The 24,187-nt window shown below is 43.3% G+C and overlaps 1 protein-coding gene across 1 annotated transcript; it reads left to right on the top strand.

Moving 5' to 3' along the window:
* Nucleotides 1-10,051: 10,051 nt before the first annotated feature.
* LOC101768505 lies at nucleotides 10,052-15,102 on the top strand. The gene is made up of 6 exons (XM_004962481.4): nucleotides 10,052-10,240; nucleotides 10,355-10,400; nucleotides 11,631-11,754; nucleotides 12,641-12,720; nucleotides 13,676-13,779; nucleotides 14,706-15,102. The coding sequence occupies exons 1-6, from the start codon at nucleotides 10,103-10,105 to the stop codon at nucleotides 14,742-14,744; spliced, it is 531 nt and encodes a 176-aa protein (XP_004962538.1). The 5' UTR covers nucleotides 10,052-10,102; the 3' UTR covers nucleotides 14,745-15,102.
* The last annotated feature ends 9,085 nt before the right edge of the window (nucleotides 15,103-24,187 follow it).

The following is a 24,187-nucleotide window of genomic DNA, read 5'->3' as shown; positions in this document are numbered from 1 at the left end:
GTGGCGTAGGACGTGCCGGCTGCTAGTGGACGAATGGGCGGGTGAGAGGACATACCAGCCTGCTGAGTAGGAACTGGAGAGGGCGCACGAGGGTAGGGAGCTCGTGGTGGAAGGAAGATGTCCCCGTGCCCGCCACGATAGCTGACAGCACTGATAAACCTCCTGCAGACATCTCTGGTCCTTGTAAGCAGCGAACGGTGCTGAAGGGCATTCAGCACGTCGAAGTGCTCGATGCCGTACGTCAGCTGTGTGTCCAAATCCCCAATAATGTCGAACTGTTGGGGAGCGAAAAAATTTAAAGTTAGTCACACCAAATGATGCAAGTTTAGTAACAACAAAAATTACAGTAGCTTACCGCGCGTAGTTGACGTCTCTCGCACGAGGGTACGTCTGCGTGACTGGAGCGGTCTCCGTCGGTGGCTCGGCTGGAACGAACAGGACCCACGTCCTGGTCCTCGGTAAGAACCAGCGAAGGTACGCTGCGAAAGCATCGACATCGTGTGCCCGGGCCTCTTGGACCACCTCGTCTAGTGCGGGCGCCCACAGGGCGACCTAGTGAACCATCCTTGGAGCCCATAGAACTCTAGGCCCACCACTACCACCACCCTGACGGCTAGCCCTAATGGAACCATCGTTACACGAGTTACATAAATGAAAAATTCTTAATGCAAGGAGAATGAAAATGCTGGATTGTACCTGTGAACGGAAGCCGGAACGGCTGAAGTTGCCGGAAGCGGGGAGTGCTGGTACAAACCGAACTGCCTCATCACACGGTGAACCGCGTAGTCCTCGACGTGGATGTCGTAGACTACTAGCCTCCTCGTCCTCCAGTACACCATGTCCCGATAGCATAGCGAAGATAGGCCATGTGGGGCACAAGCCTCCACCTCCTCGAAGCTGTAGGGTATCCACCTCACGTCGGTGTCGACCAGAGCGTCGAACATACCGACAAAGTCCGAGTACGACTTCTTTGTCTGCACCCCCATCCAAACCGCCTGCAACAAATATAATCACAATTTCTCAATTAGGACCTTAAAAATTCCAAAGTGTAATATGAATCGAAAAATAGTAGTAGAAGAACCGCACCCTCCTCAGGCACCACAACAACCTCATCATGGGCTTGTCGATGTCGTCCTCGTCGAAACCCCTAGGGTAGGGGGACATGTCCACACGAGGTCGCCCTATCGGGAACCGCTCATAGGCCCAAAGCTGAAGTAGCAGCGGGCAACCAAGGAAGATTGGTTCTGCCGAAGTCACCTTCACGCAGCCTGTGCAAAGACCCCTATACGTGGCCGCCAGCACAGCTGAACCCCAACTGTACTGTGGAACCTCGGCGAGCGGGGCCTCCGCAATGGCCCTCGCGTAAGGAAGAAGGTGCTTAGGCACCGAGTTCCCCTGTGACGTGCAGAAGAGGGTCCAACCAAAGAGCCACAGCAGGTACGCCTCCAAGTGACGCGCTACTATGGCCTCATCTGCATCCTCTCTCATGTACTCGACCTGCAAAACAATTTCAGACTTGTGTCAACAATAAGAAAATTTGACAAAAATTATTTGGACTTGCTGCTAATTAAATACTCACACTGAACTGCTGGAGCCATGCCTTCGTCGGGCCGTGGGAGTTGCTGCAAGTGCGGTACTCCGGGGCACCGTCTACAAGGGTGTCCGCAAACCGACCCAGCAGCTCGTCGCGCCAAGCAGGTGGGACGTCCATCGTGGCTACGGCGGCCCCTGCACAGGGAAGGCCCAGTAGCATCGAGACGTCCTCTGGTGTGGGGTCAACTCACCGATCGGGAGGTGGAAGGTGTGCGTCTCCTGCCGCCACCGGTCCAGCAGAGCTGCTAGCTGTTGACGTCGGATTTTGACATGTGTTTGGAATCAGCGTTAAAGGGGGAAAAAGGGAGCCGATGCGGCGGACTAGAAGCTACAGTTGGGAATCAGCCGATTAAAGTTACAGTGTTTCGGCCGAAGGATGGAGGCTGGCCGATTGGGAGCCAGAACGGTTTGGCCATTTTGGGCCTAAGGTAGGCCAGGATGAAGATTTGCTGAAGAAGGAGATTGGCCCGTGGGAAAATAATAACCAACTCAGATACAAGTTGTGTTTGTAAATATTTATTATCGTTTAAAATTAGAGATAGATCCTAGTTGGTTAGGAAGTCAGTTGTGGCAGGGTATAAATAGCTGCCTTGTGAGGTTTGTAAGCAACAACATCAATCAAATACAACAAATCTACTTATTCCTCGCACTTTAGTTTCAAGTCGGTGACTTCGCCAAAAACCTTTTCTTTTCATGAGTTCGTACGGGTTGGCACGACTGCATCGACACGATCTCCGGCCGATTTGTAAGTTCCACTTATCGAGTAATATCTAGGCTTTAACTACGGGCGCATCGCTGTTGTTTCGTTTAGATTTATTCACCAGTTATCGATATTAACTAGAAGTATATAGGTTTTATCTATTGCTCTAGTTTTATCACCAGTTATCCAGCTTGAGATTTGAACTGTCGGTTTCATTACTGCTATTCTTATTTATTGTCATATAGCTAATTATATCTGTTTCAAGTGTTGCATCTGTAGCGTTGTTTAAATTGCTCTAGTAGTTTCTTTACAATCGCTACATGATCATCGGCTATTCTATAGCCGGTCATCTCTACGGTAAATCGGCCGATTCGCTGATACGCTTTTAAGACAGATCGGAACTCTAGCCGATCAAAGCCCCTAGAATTTAATACTTTTCTTTCCTTGTCAATCAACAGGTCAGATTGACTGGCACGCCACGCGAACCGCACCAAGGCAATAACCCAAATAGGAGTTAAGCAGATTCTCCCGGGTCATGTGTCCGACGCTGAGGGTCGTCGGCCGATTTTCAGCACCAACACTAGCAGTCACATGTCGAACTGCAACCGTGTGGGTCTCTCACCGCCACGTCACACTGAGATGTCGACCATGTCGCACTCCACAAGCCTAGCCACAGGGAGAAGGCCCGCCACACTCAACCTGTACCACGGAAAAAATTAATTAGTTTACACAAATTATTCGTTGAACTTAACACACAAGTATTACTAAGTATGATGTACCTCGGGATCCAACGTCGGTCGATCGGCATGGTCACAAGCGGGATACGAGCCTGAAATGTGCCTAGGGTGGTACCAACTACGGCTTACTAGAACGACCTATGCTGGCCGTCCAAGGTAGGGTCGAGCAACTCAGGGGTCTGGTACCCTTGTGGACCTGGGTGCGCCGCCATACCTGCAACACAAGTATTGAAAGAAATAAAGAAATGAACACATAAAGGAAATATAACATTGCATTATGTTACATTGCAAATAAACAACATAACTTTACGGCACATACGAGTCATTACAAATAGAAGGGTCCACGATAAATATTACAATACGTTATGTCCTTGTCCACAACGACAAATAAACATTACATTACAGTACCTAAGGACCACAACTCAAGTTATAATAACACAACTCAAGATAGACAGTACATTACATTACTAGTTATTAGATGCAGCTTGGGTGCTCGCACTTCCATGCGTCGTTGCCGGGCAGTTCTTGTAGGTGTGACCGGCTTTGTGGCACTTGGAGCATAGACGGACATCAGGACCTGCTTCAGATTGGTCCATGTCGCTACGGATACGCCTGTTCCCGCATCACCCCACTCCTTGGCACATTTCTTGATCAGGATCAGGAATGTAGCGGGTGGCATTCCCAGGATTATTGACAAAGTCTCGTATCCATAAACCTCATTCCTCCAAGTTTGCCATATGGTTTCTTTGAGAAAATAGTCCGGCATGAAACGACGGGGTTGGAGGCCCCCCCGCCTCGAAGCATGCAGCAATGAAATAGGTGCAAGGCCTGTGAAGCAACCTTGGCTTGTGGCAAGAGCAAACATACCCTTCATTCCTAAGGATGCATTCATGTGTGTGTCTCTCGTGCCTCCCGCCCATTTGAACTTTGTCCCTGCAAACAACTTCGAACCGGCGTTCCACGGCTCCCACTTCTTTCACACGATGCAAATGAGCTTTCTTAATTGCTTCCTCCATGTACTCTATCATCTTGTACCCAAATATTATGTGGTTGTCACGCATTGAGTTATCAGCCAATTGGTACCTTTCCCTGAAATACTATGGTGCAGTAAAGGTAAAATTCAACAATACCAACAAGGGGCAGGCCACGAATACCGCGCAGGACCAAGTTGTAAACCTCAGCAAGGTTTGTCGTCATTATACCCCACCGTGCACCTCCGTCATCAAAGAGTAATGCCCACTTTTCCTTTGGTTCATTCTCAATCCACTGTGAGAAGGTCTTGATGGATCTTCCCCGTCTTCACCTGACATTTGGACCGTCGAGCCTGACGTCCTCTAGAGACACAGGTTGGTTGGCCTCACAATTGACCGCCCTCTTTGCTAGTTCCTCGCATTGCTTCTTTGTGAGGTCCTCAAGTTTCTAGCATAGTAGGTTGAACTTCCTTTCCTGATTCTGGCTGCACAGGCACTTGAACAATTTCATAAGGGTCTTGTTCTTGAATTGGCTATGAAAGTTCGCACCCATTTGCCTCATGCACCACCTACTCTTCAAGTCTGACCATATTGGCGCCCTGAAACGCTCTTGACTTCCATTCTGTAGGTCGTCGATTGCTTGTATAATGCCCTTGTGCCGATCATGAATGAGACAGACCCCCTCGACGTCCAACACAATCATGTTCTTCACCCTCTCGTGGAACTAGTACCAGCTATCTCTAGACTCCTTCTCCACAAAAGCGATCGCAAGCGGCAACACCTGATTGTTGCGGGAACCAAATGGAGAGGCTGATGAGGGGGGAAGAAATTGCTGAGTTAGTAGAGCAGATGGAGATGGAAGGAGGGGAGGCCAATGGGGTTGTGGATGAGGACTCGTCCGATGAGGAAGACTATTATCCTGTACCGCGAAATTGGTCAAATTACGACCATTCGCTACATCATGTTCTGCATCTCCACCTTCTTGTTCTTCGTAATCAAGTTCTTCGTTTCCACCCGCATTACTCTGCACATCTTCTTCCGCTTCAACTTCATCACCTCTGACTCGTTCTTCAATATGAGTGCTAGGTCCACCCTTCATGAAAAATTGGATATACCATATGATTGGTAAACCAATTCTCGTGCAACCATTTATGTAAGCCCAATAGTTCAGAGTTCCTTCCAGCGGAACCAACTCCCAAAAGTTTATGTCAGGCCATCTTTTCACTACAACCCTCACAGACATATCCGCTTGATCTCTGTCAACACCTAAGTCCCTACAAAGCTACTTGCATATACCCCCCAAGTTCTCTCTCTTGCTCTTGGAACACACTTGGTGAAACAGGGAAATCCACTCAAATCTACCCCTTCTGGTCCATATCTAACCTCCTCTGGCCCATAGTACACTTGAATATTTACACTATCCGACATGCCTGGCAACATACATGAAACGGGCAGTCCAAATTAATCTCAGCACTATACATAAGTTAACTACAATAACGACCTCAATTGAATAAACAAACAACTATGTAACACTAAACCAAGATTACTAACTAACTTTATCATAGGCATGCACCACAACAAATAAATCTAATAATGTTACCGAAAAACTATATTGTAATACATAACCAAAAAATCATAATTTACTAACTACATTTATCATAGTGATTTACCAGAACAAACAAATCTAATATTGTTACCGAAAAACTATATTCGAATACCTTACCAAAAAATCATAATTTACTAACTAGGTTTATCATAGTCATTTACTAGAACAAAAGAATCTAATATTGTTACCTAAAAACTACAATGTAATACCTAACCAAAATATCAGAATCTACTAACTGCATTTATCATAGGCATTTACCATAACAAATAAATCTAATAATGCTGACTCTATTTTACTGTATAAGCTAAATCAATTATACTAACTAAGCTACATTTTCCTATATCTAAATACAGCTAAAAGTTTCTAAGTCTACATCTAGATCCACTATTATTTCTAAATCTAGATCTACTACTATTTCTAAATCTAGATCTAAACTAAACTAAACTAAACTAAACTATACTATACTATACTTAACTAAACTATGAGATTAAAAAGATTTACCTAAGAAAGACGGAAGAAATTCCTTCCCTCTTCCTCCTCCTCCTCCTCTCTTCCCTCATGCTCCTCCTTTCTTTCTTTTTTTTCTTCCCTCCTCCTCCCCTCCTCTCTTTCTTTTTTTTTCTTCCCTCCTTTCCTCTTTCTCTTCTCTGGCTCGCGCTGCCTGGCGCTCGCTCTGGTGCGGGGGGAGGAGGCGCGGGCAGCTTTTGTAGGGGGACGACTGTCGCCGGCCCAGGCGGCGGAAAGGGCATTATCGCCAGCTGAGGCGGCGGTAAGGGCCTTACCGCCGCCTGGGCAGGCGACAGTGCCTCAAATCATGTGCGGCAGTTACGACGCCTGTTGACCATTGGCCGAGAGGGCCTTACCGCCGGCAATAGCCTAGATTTACAATTTTTTCATCCGACTATATATTTCTACAAAATCAAAAAAAAAAATATAAAAATATAAAAAATTCATTAAAAGGCCTAGGCCTAGGCTTTCATCCTCCGTCATCTACAACCTAGGCCTGGGCTTTATTGCAGTGTTGGGTTGGCCGCTAGCACCGGTCCTCATTTCGCAGAAAGTTCGAGTTAGGGCCTGTTTGATAGAGCTCCACGCAGCTCCAGATCCTCAAAAATAGCTCTGCTCTAGAATTTTTCAGCCAAACGGTTTTAGATCCAGCAACTCCACCACGGATCTGCTCCACGAAAATGGTGGATCTACCCCCAGATCCATGGATTTGGTGGAGCACCTCAGGGGGTGCTCCACGAAATCAAATTTGGTGGAGTTGGAGGAAATTACCCACCACTGCCACTCATTAGTGGAAAATGACCGGTTCGTTCTATTTCTTCACAGCTTCCTCTCGCGCTGCCATGGTCGCGCCCCGCTCGCCGCAGCCCTGCCGCGCCCCGCCCGCCGGACCGCCGCCCCATACCCGCCGGAGCACCGCCCCGCCCGCCGGAGCGCCGTCTCGCTTTGCTGGCGGCCCGCGCGCCCCGCCCACTCGAGCGCTGTCCTGGCCGCCAATGAGGCCGCGCCCGCCTGCCGCCCCGCTCTGCCCGTCGGAGCCCCGCCCGCCCGCCGAAGCCCCCCGCACCCGCCCGCCTGGCCACCGGCGGGGCCGCGCGTGCCAGCACGCCGCCTGCCGGAGCGCCATCCCGCCCGCCGGAGCCCCGCCCCACACCCGGCCGCCGGTGAGGCCGCGCCCGCCCGCCGCCCTGCCCGCCGAAGCCCCGCCCCGCACCCGGCCGCCTGGCCGCCGGCGCGGCCGCGCCCGCCCGCGCGCGCGAGGTCGCCTGGCCGCCAGCGTGGCCGCGCCCGCCAGCGCGCGCGAGGCCGCCGGCGAGGCCGTGCCCGCCAGCACCTCAACCATGCGTGCTACAACGCCAGGAAGGAGATATTTTTTTATTCTGATGAATGGGCCCAAATTGCTTGTGAGATAAAGACAAGAATGGAGCTGTACCAAACGCTTTTTGAGATATTAGATCCACGGTGGAGCAACTCTATGGCGGAGCTAGCTGGATCTATGGATTTGGAGCTATTTTTTCAGAGCTGGAGCTCTACCAAACAGGCCCTTAATGTTGATGTAAATGGGAAATCCTATACATCTTCCGGAAGATAGTTGCTTATACATCTTCCACTATAAGATATCGTGCGTGATATAATTAACGAATTTGTTGGAGCGTGGGAGGCATCTGTGCATGCAGTCGGGCGTGAGAGTGGGCCGTGGGCACATGCCCGCATGCTGCGGGCTGCCTGCCGTAGGAGCTAGTCAGAAATCCTATCCATCTTCCAGACGATTTTACCTTCCAATATTTAAGATTCGTGCAACGAATAAGGTCCGCTAGATCTAATCAAATACAAACCCTAGCTCACTCCCCTATCTTCCGTGCCTGCGTCGCCGCCCACCGTGCAGAGCCTGCACCACCACGCCGCCATCGCAGCCAGCCCTGCTGTGCCTCCCTGTGCCACCACTGGTGCCTCCCCGGGCAGCACGCCTCCCCGGGCGGCACGCCTCCCCGCGGCCCCAAAGGCCCCCTGTGCGGGCTCGCCGGCCACTGGAGCCGAAGAAGAAGGTTGAAAAATGTTGGATCAACTTTTTTTTAAAAAAATTTTGGTGCAACTTTTTCCAAAAAATGTTGGATTCAACTTTTTTAATGAAATGTTTAGCTCAACTTTTTTAATAAATGTTGATCCAACTTTTTTCAATAAATATTGATCCAACTTTTTTGAAAAATATTAACAAGGTGGACTTTTATTTTGCTGACCGAGGTGGGATAAGTTTCAACTCCTATCTATCTATCTGATAGATAGGAACCCCTAGCTAAGGAGCCTAGGAGGTTTGATACTGACAGTGTGACAGGTTGTTGGTTGTTGGCAGGAGGTTTGGTTTTCGAATTTTAAACTCACTTTTCTCTCTAACGATGCATCCAAATTTAATTCCATTTGAATCATGATGTTTGTTATAATTTTCTTTACAAAACGAGATCCCACATGATTATTCTAATTTGTTAATTGAACATCAACATTTTAATTGAGCTTATTCAACATTTACATATACTAGATTTAAAAATGTTGAATCTAATATTTAAAATGTTGTAACATACTATTTCAACATTATTGTATAAAATGTCGAACTAATTCATTCGAAATGTTGAATTAGATTTTAAAAATGTTGAATCTAGTATTTAAAATGATGAACATACCATTTCAACATTACCGGATAGAATGTTGAATTAGTTCATTCGAAACGTTGAACTAGATGCAATAAATGTTGAATCTAGTATTTAAAATGTTAAACATACTATTTCAACATTACTGTATAAAATGTTGAACTAGTTCATAAGAAAATGTTGAACTAGTTCATTAGAAAATGTTGAACTAGATTTAAAAAATGTTGAATCTAGTATTAAAAGTTGAACATACTACCGTATAAAATATTGATCTAGTTAATTCATTCGAAAATGTTGAAATGGATTTAAAAATGTTGAATCTATTCGAAAATGTTGATCTGGATTTAAAAATGTTGAATCTAGCATTTAAAATGTTGAATAAACTAATGTCGTATTTTTCTCATATTCTTCTAAAAAAGTAAAAGTGAATATCATAAGAATATAACGAGGTTGTGGGAAAATACAAAGAAAAAGTTGCTAACAATGATCACATCTACTCATGCGTTGGGTATTGCATGGGTCCCAGCGGTCCACCACTCCACCTAGTACGTACATGTGATACCTTTGTTTTCGTTCAAGCAAAAACAAACTGCGCACGAAAAAGAAAAAGCAAACAGCAGATTTAGGAAAAAGCAAACAACAGATTTAGTTTGTGGGCTAATTTGGGCCGGTTAGTGATTTAGTTTGTGAGCTAATTTGGGTCGGTTATTGGGCTGTTAATGGATTATAGATATACATGCTAACTATCTACCAGAAGGTAGATAGGAGCCCCCAATGTAAATGTGTAAATGGCAAGTCATAGCCGGAAATCCTACCCATCTTCATCTTCCACTGTTTAAAATTAGTGCAATCAACGGACGAGATCAGAGCTGAAGGAACCGTGAGGACGTGTGGCTTTAAGGTGGACCTGGACACGTCAGCATTTGGTGGAGAGAATCCTTTTGGATTTAAAACTTTAATCTTATTTTTCTCTCAAACTGTAAATGCGTTTTGGATTCCGTTTAAACTACCGTGTTCCCGAGAATTAATGTAACACAATGAGATCTAATATGACTATGTTTTGTTGTATTATTAATGTAACACAATGATTTTGTCATTATTTTTCAATTATTTTTCTGATGGTTTGCTGTAGATATGTCAAAGTCTTATTGGTCAAATAAGTAAATGAAAATGACTTAAAGTACTTTTGAAGGACTTGGCAAATTTGAGGGTGCGAGTGCGCGCAATGGGCTTTGCTTATGGATTATATGGGCTCAAGCCTCAAAGCGCATGCGACCAAGCCCATACAAGAACACCTGCGGCTGTTTGTTTCCACACTTTCACTTTCACTTTTTTCTCCCAAAAACATGGGCGCCGATGGCCGCGGCAGCGGCGGCCGCAAGGGCTCGTCGCCGGCGAAGCCAGCCGAGGGCCGGACCTCGAGCTTGCTCGCTGGGCTCCCCTCCCGCGGGAACTTCACGGAGAGCGACGTCGCTTCTAGCATGGCACGTGCTCCCCACCACCCTACAAGCCCCATCGCACCCAATTGTTTTAGTTTTCTTCTGATTTCTCGCGCTTAGGATCTGAGTTGATGCTGGTTTGGGGTTTGATTTTTGCAGGGAGGCCTCAAGGTTTATATCTGCCTCCACGACACGGCTCCTCCAGGTTCGTTTCTGGGGCTCCGGATAGCAAGGCTTCACTGTTCTTGAAATCTAGTACAGTACTATTGCGGGTTAGAAATGGGCATGGTTATGAAGACGCGTTTAGGTGGAAACATTGATGGTTTTTAGGGTTTATTAGTGACAGTCTTCCTTCTATAAAAGCAATCATTTTTCTTTGGATTGGCAATGCTTAGTTTGTGGCTTGAAATTGTTTTCTTGTATCTGGAGTGGGATCCCTTGAGGAAAGCAGGAAAGCTGTCCTTTGGATTTGGTAAATGGTAATGTTGCTCTGTTTTTCATGCTCAATGTTGTGGTTACTTAAGTTGTTTCAGTGGAATCATGGATGAGAGATTTTAGAGATTTGTAGGAGATTGTACTTGCCTTTGCTTTTGAGAGTTTAGTAGTTTGAATCTTTTGAAGCTGGCTGCTGTGTAAGAACTTGGTAGTTTTTCTATTGGGATGTAATGTTGTTTCTCCTTCTGTTTTTTTCATAGTGTTGGGAGTCATATTTGCTGTCTTCTGTTTATTTTAATGACAATTAAAGATAAGCTGTTACTAAGGAAACTAGGAGCTGCTGCCTTCTTTTTTTTCCCCTCGAACGTGCAGTGCACATCATTATATTAAGAAGAAACTAGGAGAACTTCTGCCTTCTAATAATGTTGGTTTTTGCTGCATGACTTGAGAAAGTGCAATGCAACAACTCATTCAACCTTTCTGCCTAATATTACATTAATTTCAATTTGCATGATGGATTGTCTTAGACTTCATAATGTTGATTTAAGTTATTCTTGGTGTTATATTTTGGGCTAGTTTTTGGGTGAACAGTTTGTATCCTGCCTCAAGTTTCGGGGCTAGCTTTTGTGATTGTTTCAGGATAGATAAGTTGTAGCCCAAGCTATATTTATTTCGTATTGTAGTCCGATGGAACAATTTTTTGATTCAACAAGAGTATTATTTATTGTGTTAACTGTTAATTATTCTTTGCTGGATTTTAATCGTCAAAGTACTTTTGGAATTATTCATGATCTGCATATTCTAATGCTTGTTCACTTTGATGAAAGAATGTGATCTTTGATAGCCCATGATCTTTTCTATGCATTTTCCATTTATGCTCAATATTGGCGTTTGATTGCCCCTGTGCCACGTTATTGTGGTTCTGGTAATAAAAGATTAAGTTTCTTAAGGCCAATTTTTTCTTTGTTGATTTTATTGATCACTATCTTTGTTATTTTAGAGGGACAAGTTGTAAAGACGGACACAAACAATATTTTAATCAGAGCTCTCCAGTTGAGCAAACATAAAAGTGAAGCCAAAGATATGAGTAGTAAGATGCCAGGAGAAAGCAGCAGGGGAAAAAGGTTTAACACTCTATCCACCTGTTCACAATCTACAAACCTTCATTGTTGTGATCTACTGCTTTCCTGTGCTTGTGACCTGGCAGCTGTGTTTTAAAGTTTGGTTTATTTTTGTACTAGCGCAGATTAATTTTGATGAACTAACCTACTTCATATCATATTACTTGGAGTTTCTATAATTTTAAGCAGGCCACGTGATATGGTCCCTGCCAATATATATTGAGGTTGGAAAGGCTATTCTTTCTTGTTAGAGATGCTCTGTTCATATTAGCCTATTCTTGATTTGCAGAAGAACAGAAGTCCAGTACATATCGCTTAGCTCTGGATCATTGGTTTCTGTTTTATGCTTGATTGCTGGAGTTGCATATTTTTAGAAGAAAAAAAATCATTAGAAGATCATTTTATCCAATTAAATATAGCATTTTGTGGCATGCTCTGTAAAGTGGAACCCTGCTGTTTGGTAATTTTGCAATCTGTAGACCTGGAAACCTCTAAGGCTTCAAATCCTGGTTATAAATCTTCACAGTTCACAATATAAGATGAACTCAAAATTTGTAGGACCTGGTCGGGGATTTACTTAGGAAAATTGTACAAGATAGTGCTCCCATCTGCACCAACAAACCACTTTTTCCCATTGTTCTCTCAACGAATGTGTTATGCACATTTGCCTAGACTTTCTGCCAATGCATTACTTCATTCAGGCTTATGCTTCTTCTATTTTTGAGACCATCCATACTAATGTTTATGATTAAGATGTATAGAGATGTCAGCTTTCAGGGGAAAAAATTCAGCATCTGAACTTCCTTTTCTAAAACTTTTTGTTTGTATGGGTGTATTAGTTATACTTTATCTCCCATGTAGCTTATGTTCCCACCCTTTTATTTATTAGGAATGCTGCCAGAAATTTAGATGGCAAGAATCCATCAAAAAGACCCAACATTGGCAGCCCTACTGGATCTTCTGCCCATGGTAAGTGTTTGATTGCATCTCTGCGTCCCTTCTGGTTTCAGCATTCATGGTGGGTTTTATGTGTAATATGTGGATCTAGGGAAGCAGGTTATAATCATTTACAATTTGTTTGATTAATATATTTCTTAGGGTATAGAGAGAGATACCTTGGTTAAATAAGTGATCTTGCCATAGTAGCCAGGTGTTTATTTATTTTCCCTTTGTTTTTTCTCCAATCAATTTGTCTATGTGCTTTGATAATTGTTTGACTAGGGCACTGAAAATTGTTGTAATCATTTTTTCAAGCGGCTCACTATGGAAGCATGAAGTGTACTTATTTGTGTGGTGGGCTGTGACCACAAAAAACCAATTGTGGTGCAATTAGGGTTATAACAAGCTGCAAGCTACACAATACTAGTTATAGCAGATAGCGTAAAAATGAAGCTTTATTGTTGCATTTCTAAATTTAATTATATTCTTTGTAGCATCTCTTACCTGACTTAAAAGAAGCATTTATACAATTGTATAAAGCTATCACACTAAATGAATAATGGACATATACTCCCAGCCTCTGCCTACGGAGGAACACATGCTATTGGGACATAGAACTGAGATAAATCAAAGCATAAGAAACACATATTACCACGTAAACTTGATAATTCTTGAAGCAAAACATCCTAAGCATGGAGACAACTTGCTTGTGCGTGGATGTAAGATAATGTGGAACCATAAAGACAAAAACGACACAATAAAGACGAATAATGGACAACTTGCTTGTGCATGAATTAATTTATTCTTCTATTGATCAATAATTTTCTAAGTAAGAACATATGATTTAAATCAGCATCTTTCGGGCATATCTCTGATTGTTTATAGCATAATATTATTTTTAATCATGAAAATGATATACTTTGCCCAAATTTGAGCATCAGTATTAGCAGTATTTTTGAACCTAATGTAATTTTTACTGTTGCAGAGGAATCATCATCTGGTTTCTCTGAGCTGACACTTCAGTCATTTACTGTGGAAAAGTTACGATCGCTTCTAAAAGAGAGGGGGCTGTCACCAAAAGGCAAAAAAGTAAGCACAAATATTGCTCAGCTTTTGTATAACTATTTTAGAATATTTGAGTTCACAAAGATGTATCCGCGATTAGCTAAAAAATTTCACATCCAAGGGGCAAAATTCTGCTCATATCAACTAAACCTCAAAATTCTGGAATTAATTTATTCTTCTATTGATAAATTTTGTGACTTTAATATGCTCCATGTTTTTTGGGAATCCTAAATCCTGCCTATTTTGAGATTTGGAATCACTAAAAGTCAAATACCTGATTTTCAAGAAAAAAACATACCTTTGATAAGTCCACATTTGGGGTTTGTCCAGAGTGATTTCTATTTGCTGGTGGCATGGCAATGTAGTGACTCCTTGCTGTGGGCCAGCAATTGGCAGGGTCACATGTTGAACTGATGGTGTTTCCCTTTGCCAGCCACACACTTGACAACAGGATGCAGCAGATTAGCTTTGGGATATTGGTTTGCACAAATTGGACTTGTTGGCGTTGACTGGGGTGCTGATGCTGCTTGTGGTTGCTGTAGAGGGTAGTAACAGTCTAGGGATGTGATTCTAGCATGCCAAGGTGCATATGGACATGAGAGAACACCACCCTAGTCAATCTATGGCCCTAGCTATCGGTGTAGAGGAAAATATAGTGAGGGGTAGATTAGGTGTGGCTACGTCAAGGGTATAAAATAGGAGGGCTAGGGTTAGATGTGTTTTAGAAGCGATAGTAACTTTTGTGCACACTACTGTGGAAAACTGTACATGAGAAGTGTTGCACCTGCTTAAACCACCTGTACAGTTTTGTGGACATAAATATCCAGTTTCAAGTTTATGTACCTACTTTTGTGCCTATTCTACAATTTAGGGTGTCTATTACTCTTTCAATATTCATTTTCTGTTATTGTTAAACCTTATGAACTGATCACTTTTCTCCCTGTGGTCAGGATGAACTGATCGCTCGCTTAAGAGATGCCTCAGGTTGATTTGAACCGCAGTGTTGTTGATCTCATGCCAACCGCATTTTGTTGGGTGTTACTGAAGAGCATAGTGAATATCTTGCTGTTTGTAATGCTAACTGTCATGTTTCAAATTTCGGGGATGTAAATGAGTTTTAAGTTCTATACTTGGAGCGATGGATAGAGACATGAGAAGCTTTTGATTCGCTGTATTATCCAATTTCCTGTTGGTAGAGATTCCCTGTCGCAGATAGTGTAGAAAAAGGGAAGTAGCTGGCATTTTCACATGTGCACATTTGTCCTGTTTTCAGTTTTCCTTCCAGGGGATGAGGATATTTCAATGATTTCTTCCTTTCTAGTTGAAAAACGCGTGGGTTCAAGGCCAGTCTACTCTTACTTGATTAGCTACTTGCCTACTCACTACTCCCTCCATCCTAAATTATTATTCGTTTCGGTTTTTATTGGATACATAAATTTTGCTACGTATCTAGATATAATATATATCTAGGTGCATGGTAAAAGTTATGTATCTAGAAAAGTAAAAACAAATAGTAATTTGGAATGGAGGGAGTAGTAATTAGGATCATTCAAATTCTTGGATATTTGACCATTTGTCATATCGAAGGTTGAAAGCTATAGAGAATACACATGAAAGCTGAAATGATGCAATCTTTATTACGGCATTTCCTTGGTTTCTGTTTCTGAATTGGCCCTAGAGAAACTCATCTGCGCAATATTACACAAGTACTCTAGCCATCTTCTCTGAAATTTATTTATTCGTAATCATTCATTCATAAAATTCTTTTTGCTTCGGTAGTTCGGTCCAATGCTACTGTAGGTTGTTACATCATTGATACACTTTTTTTTAAAAAGCTACAAAGTGATTTGGTACTTCTACAAAAGTTTTTTTAAAAAAAATTGAAAAAACATATTGAAAGCTCTTATGTTTAAGAAAAATAAAAGTTTCCCTCAGCATCATGAAAAAACATAAAAACACATGAACAGTAAATATTGATGTATTCGTTTGCTGAAAAAAATATTCCAGGAACATAAAATTAATTGAATTCCTGGATATATTTGAGACCTCGGATTGTTCCTAACGGTTGCATCTCAAAAGTCAAAACCGCTGTTTTACGCGGGGGGGTTGCAGCGGTGCAGAAACCATGGGCGATGACTCAACAGGCGACAGTTGCAAAGACTCTAGAACGCAGATTATCAAAGTGCTGGACGCCTGAACAAAGACAAACTCAAGAACAACATGCTTTGTTCTCTTCTGGCTGGATTCACTGGCAGCCACACGCCAGCCTACCAACCCAAATGAGCCCATGATTGTCTGTGAATACAGGGGAAATGGTCTGATGACAACCCATATTAAGATTTGTTCCTTCACTTCTTTTAGAACTTCTCATGAGGATTTGGAGGCTGATCAGTCTTCTTCAGAAAGGGGATTACCAAACTGCAATATCACTGTTTGAGGCTGGTTTGAAATTCACCTCCACAGGGAATAACGGAGAGAAAAAGTAGTACAAGTACAAATAGGTATACACTATTGACGTATCTTGCGAGAAGGAATAGATCATGTTGTTGTGGTAGGAGTATTTCTAAACAACTGTTGGCGCCAGCAGTTGTCTACAAAGATAGTAGAGACACAGGATCAGAACGTAGGCTGAATCTATTGTTCCTAGCCAAGAAGGATTGATGTCTGCGATGACGACTTCATGCAAATTAGTAGACATCCCAAACTCACACTTGGCTTCAACAAATGCATGCACGTGGAACAAGAACAGTCAAATACTTCATTGTCAACTAGAAATTAATAGGATCAGAACGAGTGTTTTAATTCGTGTAAGTAAAGAAAAGCACGAGTTAAATTTGTAAACCTGCACCTATCTACACCACAGTGGCCACTACGAATTAACATGGCATGTAATTAGGAGGTTGCAAATGCGGCATTTGGCTAACAAATGAGTTTACCTAGCTGTCACGTTATGGCTTTCACAAAGTTGTTTTTTCGAAAAAAAAATTCAGGGTGTAAGTAGCCATTGTTTTTAATTTTGAAATATTATATAGTAAAAAAATCGTAGTTTGTTGATACGGTGCAAATAGTTATATTTTTTTAAATCGACGCGAAACACAATCGATCTCAATAAGGGTAGGCTTGGATGTCTAAACTTTAGACGTCTAAATTTAGTTGGCTAAATTAAACTTGTCTTGTTTGGAGTCAGAGCTAATTTTTATCCCATTTATTGGTACAAGTTCATTCTATCCTTAGGGGGTGTAGGAGAAAATATGGTAAAATTTTAGTGGGAGGGTATTTTTATCTTTTAGTCTTAAATTAAACCCCATTAGCTGGGTTTGGAGGGCTAATAAACTAAAGTTTGGTGGAGGGGTTGGCTAATTTTTAGCCCATCTTTAGCTCCACTGTTTGGATCATCACGACTAATTTTTAGCTGACTAAATTAAAATTTTGCTCTGGATCCAGAGAAGACTTTAGTGTCGTACATATATCTATGGACCCACTAGAAGGTTTGGATAGTCGCTGGACACCGAGACGTATCTGACATGGAGGCTATGGCGCAGGACGGCGTAGTCTATGCAAGACAAGAACTAGTCGAGGATTAGGAAAAGTGCTCGTAGCAATCAGAGTAGGTGTAACACCCAGTGTTAATGACAACTTAAGTATGACATTAAGAAGCTAACGATGAAATGTGGATTGAAGGAAGTTGATTTAAGCCAAAGTCAAATTTGAGCCGAATTTGACCAAATCTGCAAATTGGAGTTGCAAAGTTAGACAAATTTGATAAAAATATGAAATTGAGTCTAGAGAGTATTTAGAACTCAAAGGAATAAATCTTGAAGTCGAAATCAAGTCATAAACCTCTCAAAAATATAATCAAAGATGGAATCAACAATGTCACTATTCGTCATCTGAAAATACGCGAATCTGAAGATAATATTGAGTACACAACTTTGGAACCAATTTATGGAGAAATTTTCTTGTAAGTGAGCAAATGTTTTTGGACATTAGTGAAATATGGTCTATGGAGAAGGAAAATAAGATATTGTGGGCTAGAGAAAGGGGAAGATTCAAATTTATAATGAAGTCCAAAAATGGCAGGTTGAGCTGATTTCAGCCGAGAAGTCGCGAGAAATTTCTAAGTCTGAAAAACAGCATCGATTAGCAATGTTTGGAGCAAATTTTAGAAAAATCAAGTGTAAAAGTTATATGGTTTCTTGTGCAAAATGGAATCTTTGTTAGTTGTAGAACAATGATAGGAAAGGGTCAAGCTGCATGGAACAATTTTGCCTAATTTAAATCAAGCTCAAAGAAGTATAAATGGCCCTGCACCATACCTGACGAAACTGAATTGATTGCAATTCGGTTATAGGAAATTTTTGGCCGAACTTTGAGGTTCAAAATATCGGTGTTAGGGTGCTCATCTCGGGTAGAGGCCAATCTATCAAATAAAGTTCTTGGATTAATCTACAAGTTTTCTTAAGGAACATTTGGATATTTGGATTTGAAATTGGTCGATGTGGAGGTCTGAATTTCGGAGAAAAGAAAGAAGAAAGAAGGGAGGGGGCGAGCAGGGGATAGAGCCGTGCCGCTGCCGGCACTTCTGCTCGCCGGCCAGCGTGACAACCACATCTGCGCCACGCACACTTGCAGCTCGTCGATGTGGCCTTCATGCACGCGGTGAAAACTTGTATTTGTACCGCTCCCGCCCTCATCCGTTTACCCTGCCGCCATTTCACCGCCACGAAGCAGGGCACGGTAGTAGCACCATCACCCGCCGATTCAACCGCGCCGCCACTCCTCTCCACAATTCCACCCGCCCAAAGCTCCACCAGCTCCTCCTCAATGCCCCATGCCGCTCCGTTCATCAGTTCCCTGCTGGCAAGCCCACACCCATTGCATCTCCTGTCTGCTCGGCCACCACCACTGTCCTCTATTGGGTTTCTCTGTGCTGCACCTTTTGCTCGATTCCTTGGGTTGCGGGGCTTATCTAGGCCTTGTAGAGGCCGTAGGGTGCCGCCGACGGCCGTTCTTGTGCCGCCACCGGGCCTTGCGCCGGCCGGTTGAGGCCATGGCCGCTGCCGCCCGTGCCCTCCGCCCGTGGAGGGCACGGCTTGGGCCGCCTCCGCCTCTCACAAGTGTGCCGTTGCCTGGGGTTGCTCCCTGGCCCGGCCCCATCGCTAGCGAGCTGCCTGGCCTTCTCGCCGGTGCCTTGCCTCTGGTGCTAGGTAGGGGAAGGCCTGGCTACGGGGGCCCACATGTCATTGGCTCGGGTAGGGGCGGGCCGCGTGAGAAAAAGGTTTTGCGGGGGAGTGGATAATGTTGAGAGTTTTCATTTTGCGAATAAATAGCTGAAATGCGTATTTAATTGTTTAATTCACCAAAATTCCTAGAAGCACCCAAAAATAGTGAAATAAATTTTTCTAGGTTTGTTTAATCTCCTTTATACATTAAAATTGTTAAAACTTAATTGTTTATAGAAACATTTTGGGTATTTATTTAGTGCCTTTTATTAAAAGTATTAAATAAATACTTAATAATTGCAAATACATAAAATATGAAATAATGCTTTTCTAATTAAAAATCAACCATAATCTATAGTAATTAGAAGTTTAAGATCAGAAAATAATTATGATGTTTTTCAAAAATAAAAGAAAAGGCTTACGTATTTAAATAAAAGATAAAGATTAAGTATTTATTTAATGCTTTTCCTTAAAATATTTAAGTAAATGCTTAAGCTTTATAAATAAATAAAAATTCTGAATAATGTTTTGATTTAATTCCAAAAAAATGTTAATCTATAGTTTTGCGTTTTCTTTTACATTGGAAATTAATTCAAATGCTTTTCAAAAATAAAGAGACAAGTCTAAAATGGGATAAATAAAGGAAGTTTAAATTGTTGGTTAGACGTTATGGGTAGAGTTTTGTTGGCTTGCAACTTTATCATGAAGTTAAGTTGTCTAAGTCATTGTTGGCTTGCAACTTTATCATGAAGGAAGTTGAATAGTCCTATGCTTAAAAAGTTACATCTCTGACTCATGCATGCACTTTATCGTAGACACTGAAGCTCCAGAAGTGGAATTTCTGAAGAACCTCCGGAGTTTGAGGAGGTTGTCGAGTTGATCCCTTGTGAAGTAGGATCGTCTGAAGACGCTAACTTTTTTGTGGATCAAGGCAAGCCCCGGTGCATTTAAGCCTATCTACTTTTGGAATTATTCCAACTATTGGTTATTTCTTTATGAATGCATTAAGTCTAGGAGTTGATCGAAAACTTACTTTTTGCATAAATCCAACCTTGTTATTAAGGACATCTTTGCCCCCTATTCCAAATAATTAGTAAGTATCCCCTGCTTAGCAAAGCATAGTCACGCTACCTTTATCCTTTCTGAGTACCTATGGTACTCAACAACCTAAGGTATCTTTTCATACATATGTATATCAAGGAAATGACCTATTTTGGAAGGTAGTGGACGGAAGCTTGGATGGAACCAAGAAAGGAGTCTAGAGTTCCGTAGTTCCGTCTACTCGGTTAATTTGATTAAGGACCGTTCGTTGTTTTAACCAGTGATCAAGTGATATTACCTGGTTACTTACTGCCATATGGGAACCAGCAAGCCCGGTAAGTTAGTTGGCTCTCTGATCGGAAATATTTCGTACCCGTGCTTGGTGTGCAGTGGAAGGGCAGGGGCGTAGCCTGAAACTCACATTGGAGATCGCCAGACGTGGGGTCCCATGTGGGGGTGCGTCCCTGGGTTCGAGTAGTCATATTTCCGATCGTTGGGTACAGCTAATCGAAAGGTCGTTATGTGCAACCCGGACAGTTGTACATAGCTGGTGGTCGGGTATCTCCTGCAGGATGTAAATCGGTCTGGATCGCTGCAATTCTCGGATATGAATGCACTTCGTAGTGTAACAAAGAGAAGGGAACTGTTTGCTTTGGATAAATATGTTGTATGACTTAGTTCCATCTGGTTGCTAAATATTTTTCATCATCTAGACTGGTCAGGTAATAAACTCAATCTGAAATAAAAGATAAAACTAAGGGTTCACTTATAGTAAGCTCTTTCTGCAAAATGTGAGTCAGCCAATACACCATAAAGCTATCATACAATATACAAAAAGTATTTATATTGGTTAGACGGGTCAGACTTGCTGAGTACTTCGTACTCAGTGGATCCTTTGTTGCTGTTTTCAGAAACCCAGCAGGGACCCACCGAGGCGGAAGCTCCGAAGAACTAGGGTATCTTACGAGTCTCATGATACCCCAGAATAAACTTAGATGTTTAATTACTTTCCCCGGACTGGTTTATATTTTAAAATCTTAGTAATGGTTTAACTTGCACTGTTAAGTTTCTTTCAATCTATGGTTTGTAATAAATCGTACCTCTGTTATGTATGTAAAAATGTAATATTTGTTGATGCTATCCCATCGTGGAAGCGATCCTAATGTATGGCTATGAAACACACCATGGAGGTTTTCAAGGAGTTCTGTGAACAGAACCCTTGACGGACTACCGGACTTACACTGTTTTAAGTGCGTTTTGGACAATTGCTGTTCTGACAGTAATTAGGCGCACTTAAGCCAGTTTAAGTTGGGCGGTTCCGCCACAGCAGGACTCACCTAGTCGAATCCAACTAGTATTCTTGTAAACAACCGACCTATAACCCTGCCTCCAGCAATATAAGACGAAGCAGGGACCCCTTCCAAAGCAATTCAATCCAACCAACACATAGGACATAGGGTATTATACTATTCAGCAGCCCAAACTTGTCTAAATCGTGTGTCTACGTTTACCTTTGAGTTCCTGATATCGACAAGTCCCACTAACCAAAACACTACCTCGGGCACCCCCTTGGTAGGTTGCCGAGTCTAAACACCGATAGCTGGTGCGCCAGGTAGGGGCTTTCACCGAGAATCCGCTAGCGAACTCGATGGCACGAGTCATCATCAAGCCAATCATCATGTTTCAAGTAGGCGCGACATTCATCTTCAGCTCCTGGATTTGCATCGCAGACGGCGCTGGGAATTTCGACCGCCATATTGCGTCGACCTCAGAGAAGAAGCAGCAAACCATGAAGTTCCAGCGTCAAGTTCTGGGGGATCTCGTCGAGAATTTCGGCACTTTTTCAATTTCTGACTTAGTCAGAGGCTAGGGGGACGAGTTCGAGTACAACTTGACTTCTCCTGCCAGTCGGATTGATTTTCACGAGCCGGCGCGTAAGCCATCATGCAAGTTGGACTACTACCCGAGTCAATTCCCGTTCGGACTCCGCAACGCGAATACTATTTATTAGGCGGTCTTGTCCAGATCACAATCCGATACGGATACGATCGAGGACCTCGACTACTACTCAGACCCGGACGAGGAGACCCCTTTATCAGGTCCGCAGCAGGGCCTGGTGATTTCATCAACTCCCAAGGTAGATTCATCTACTAGCCCAACATGAAGCCACTTGCTCTCACCAAGGACGACGATTCATGCCTTATCGCCTATCTCGACACCCTCCCGTACCAGGAGGGAGTTCCTCTGTCGCCCATCTATGAGGAAGGAGGCACCATGGAGGTCATCACTTCAAGCTCGGGAAGCTACTCTCCAGAACGAGAACTCTTCCCTCTCGTCGCTGGACAAGAGGACGAAGAAGAAGAGCAACGGGATAGAAACCCGCAACACGAGCGTCACCTAGATGATGTTTCGCAGGATGAGCTCACAACTAACGTTGCTGCAGAAGAGACCAAAGCTTAAAGAACTCGTCGGTAAGCAAGAAATGCCGCAAGAGTAGAACACCGCCGCCACCTTGCAGGGGACCTACCCATCATGAACCTGGATGAAACCTTTGAAGCAGTTCCAACATGTCACCATCGTACCCTGCTCACTACCATTGCGTCCATTGATCTCATCACCCGCGCAATGCCGCAGAACAAGTACACCAGATAGTTGGCTGAACTGGCAGAATGCGAGTATGAACAAAGTCCAACAGTCCCCATCCCTGTTGGGATACGAGGTAGGCTACGCTAGCGGAAATTTTTTTTCTACCGCTTAAACTAGGAAAATTTCCGTATATGGATCACGGGATTACCACTCGACGTATAGGTGCGGAAGATGGAGAAACATGTTGGGGCAGTGAAGTCGATCACGCGTCAATGCAGTGTAGTCGAACACGTCAATGTCGAGCAGCAGCTCAGCAGCTCATCCACGTGTAGCGACTCCCTTCTTGTGTCGCGGCTCGTCCAACTTGTCGTCGGCTCGTCAGGTTCCTCATCGGAGCTCTCGTGCGGCAGCTCGTCCAAGTGCTGCAGATGCAACACCTCCAAGGTATCCACACGTGCGGGGAGGAAGCGTCGCAAGCCGGACTGCTAGGTCCATGAGTTGCAACAAGGTGAGGGCGTGGGAGGTGCGGCTGCTGCTGATGCAAAAAGGGGTTTTCCCTAGGGCACCCCCACCCCTCAATATATAGGGGTTCCTAACGGTCCTCTGGGTTTGAGGCCCATTTGTACTCCTAAACCTGGTCCAATTCAGATCACATCCAAATTGGGCTTCCAGCCCTTTAAGTGTGTGACCCTATAGGTTCATATACGTATAGACATGGCCTGAGTACTCCTACTCGACCAATAGTTAGTAGCAGCCTCTAGCAAGACATAATAACTCCTATACGCACATGAAGATCATATCAGACGAACCATCACAACATCATATACATGCTATTCCCTTTACCTCACGATATTCGATCTAGCTCCAAGCCGACTACTCTTTCTCGATGCTGTGATTCGGAATCCTCCTCTAGGTTAACTCTTAACCTCACGTAGCATGGCCATGCATTTCCAGATCCGATCACTCGAGGGGCCCAGAGATATCTCTCTCAAATAGAGAGGGGAAAATTCCATCTTGACTGACCATGCCTCACAGCATGCTTCTTGACAAACTCGAAAGCTACCTTTATAACTACCCAGTTACGGTGTAGCGTTTGATAGCCCCTAAGTAAGTCGATCCACATCTTGAGTACATGCGACAGTCTCAGGTTTAAGGAGAAAGCGTACACGTTGTGTAAAGAGAGAACTATGTAACTCGTGTTGGGTCAGTCCTAGCACATGTCTCTACACGTGCCCACATTATTAGTTTGATAGCCCCTAAGTAAGTCGATCCACATATTGAGTACATGCGACAGTCTCAGGTTTAAGGAGAAAGCGTACACGTTGTGTAAAGAGAGAACTATGTAACTCGTGTTGGGTCAGTCCTAGCACATGTCTCTACACGTGCCCACATTATTAGTTTGACATTTCCATGTCCATGACTTGTGAAACATGGTCATCAACTAATACATGTGCTAGTCTAAGATTCATGTGTGTCCTCACATGAACTTTGACTAGGGACAACTTTTAGAATAACCATACAAGTAAAGAGTTTCACACACAATTCACATAATTGCAAATCAATTCAAGTAGTCTCTAATGGAT

This window comes from Setaria italica, chromosome III, assembly GCF_000263155.2.
Source record: "Setaria italica strain Yugu1 chromosome III, Setaria_italica_v2.0, whole genome shotgun sequence".
NCBI classification, from domain to species: domain Eukaryota; kingdom Viridiplantae; phylum Streptophyta; class Magnoliopsida; order Poales; family Poaceae; genus Setaria; species Setaria italica.
Note: the sequence above shows the minus strand (reverse complement) of the source record. Positions and strands in the feature narration are given on the sequence as shown.

Excerpts from the sequence above, each read along its gene's own strand:
- LOC101768505 (XM_004962481.4), top strand. The coding sequence starts at position 10,103 with ATGGGCGCCGATGGCCGCGGCAGCGGCGGCCGCAAGGGCTCGTCGCCG. Across the intron at positions 10,241-10,354 it reads GCGACGTCGCTTCTAGCATG|GGAGGCCTCAAGGTTTATAT; the intron begins GCACGTGCTCCC and ends TGATTTTTGCAG. Across the intron at positions 13,780-14,705 it reads TGTCACCAAAAGGCAAAAAA|GATGAACTGATCGCTCGCTT; the intron begins GTAAGCACAAAT and ends CCCTGTGGTCAG.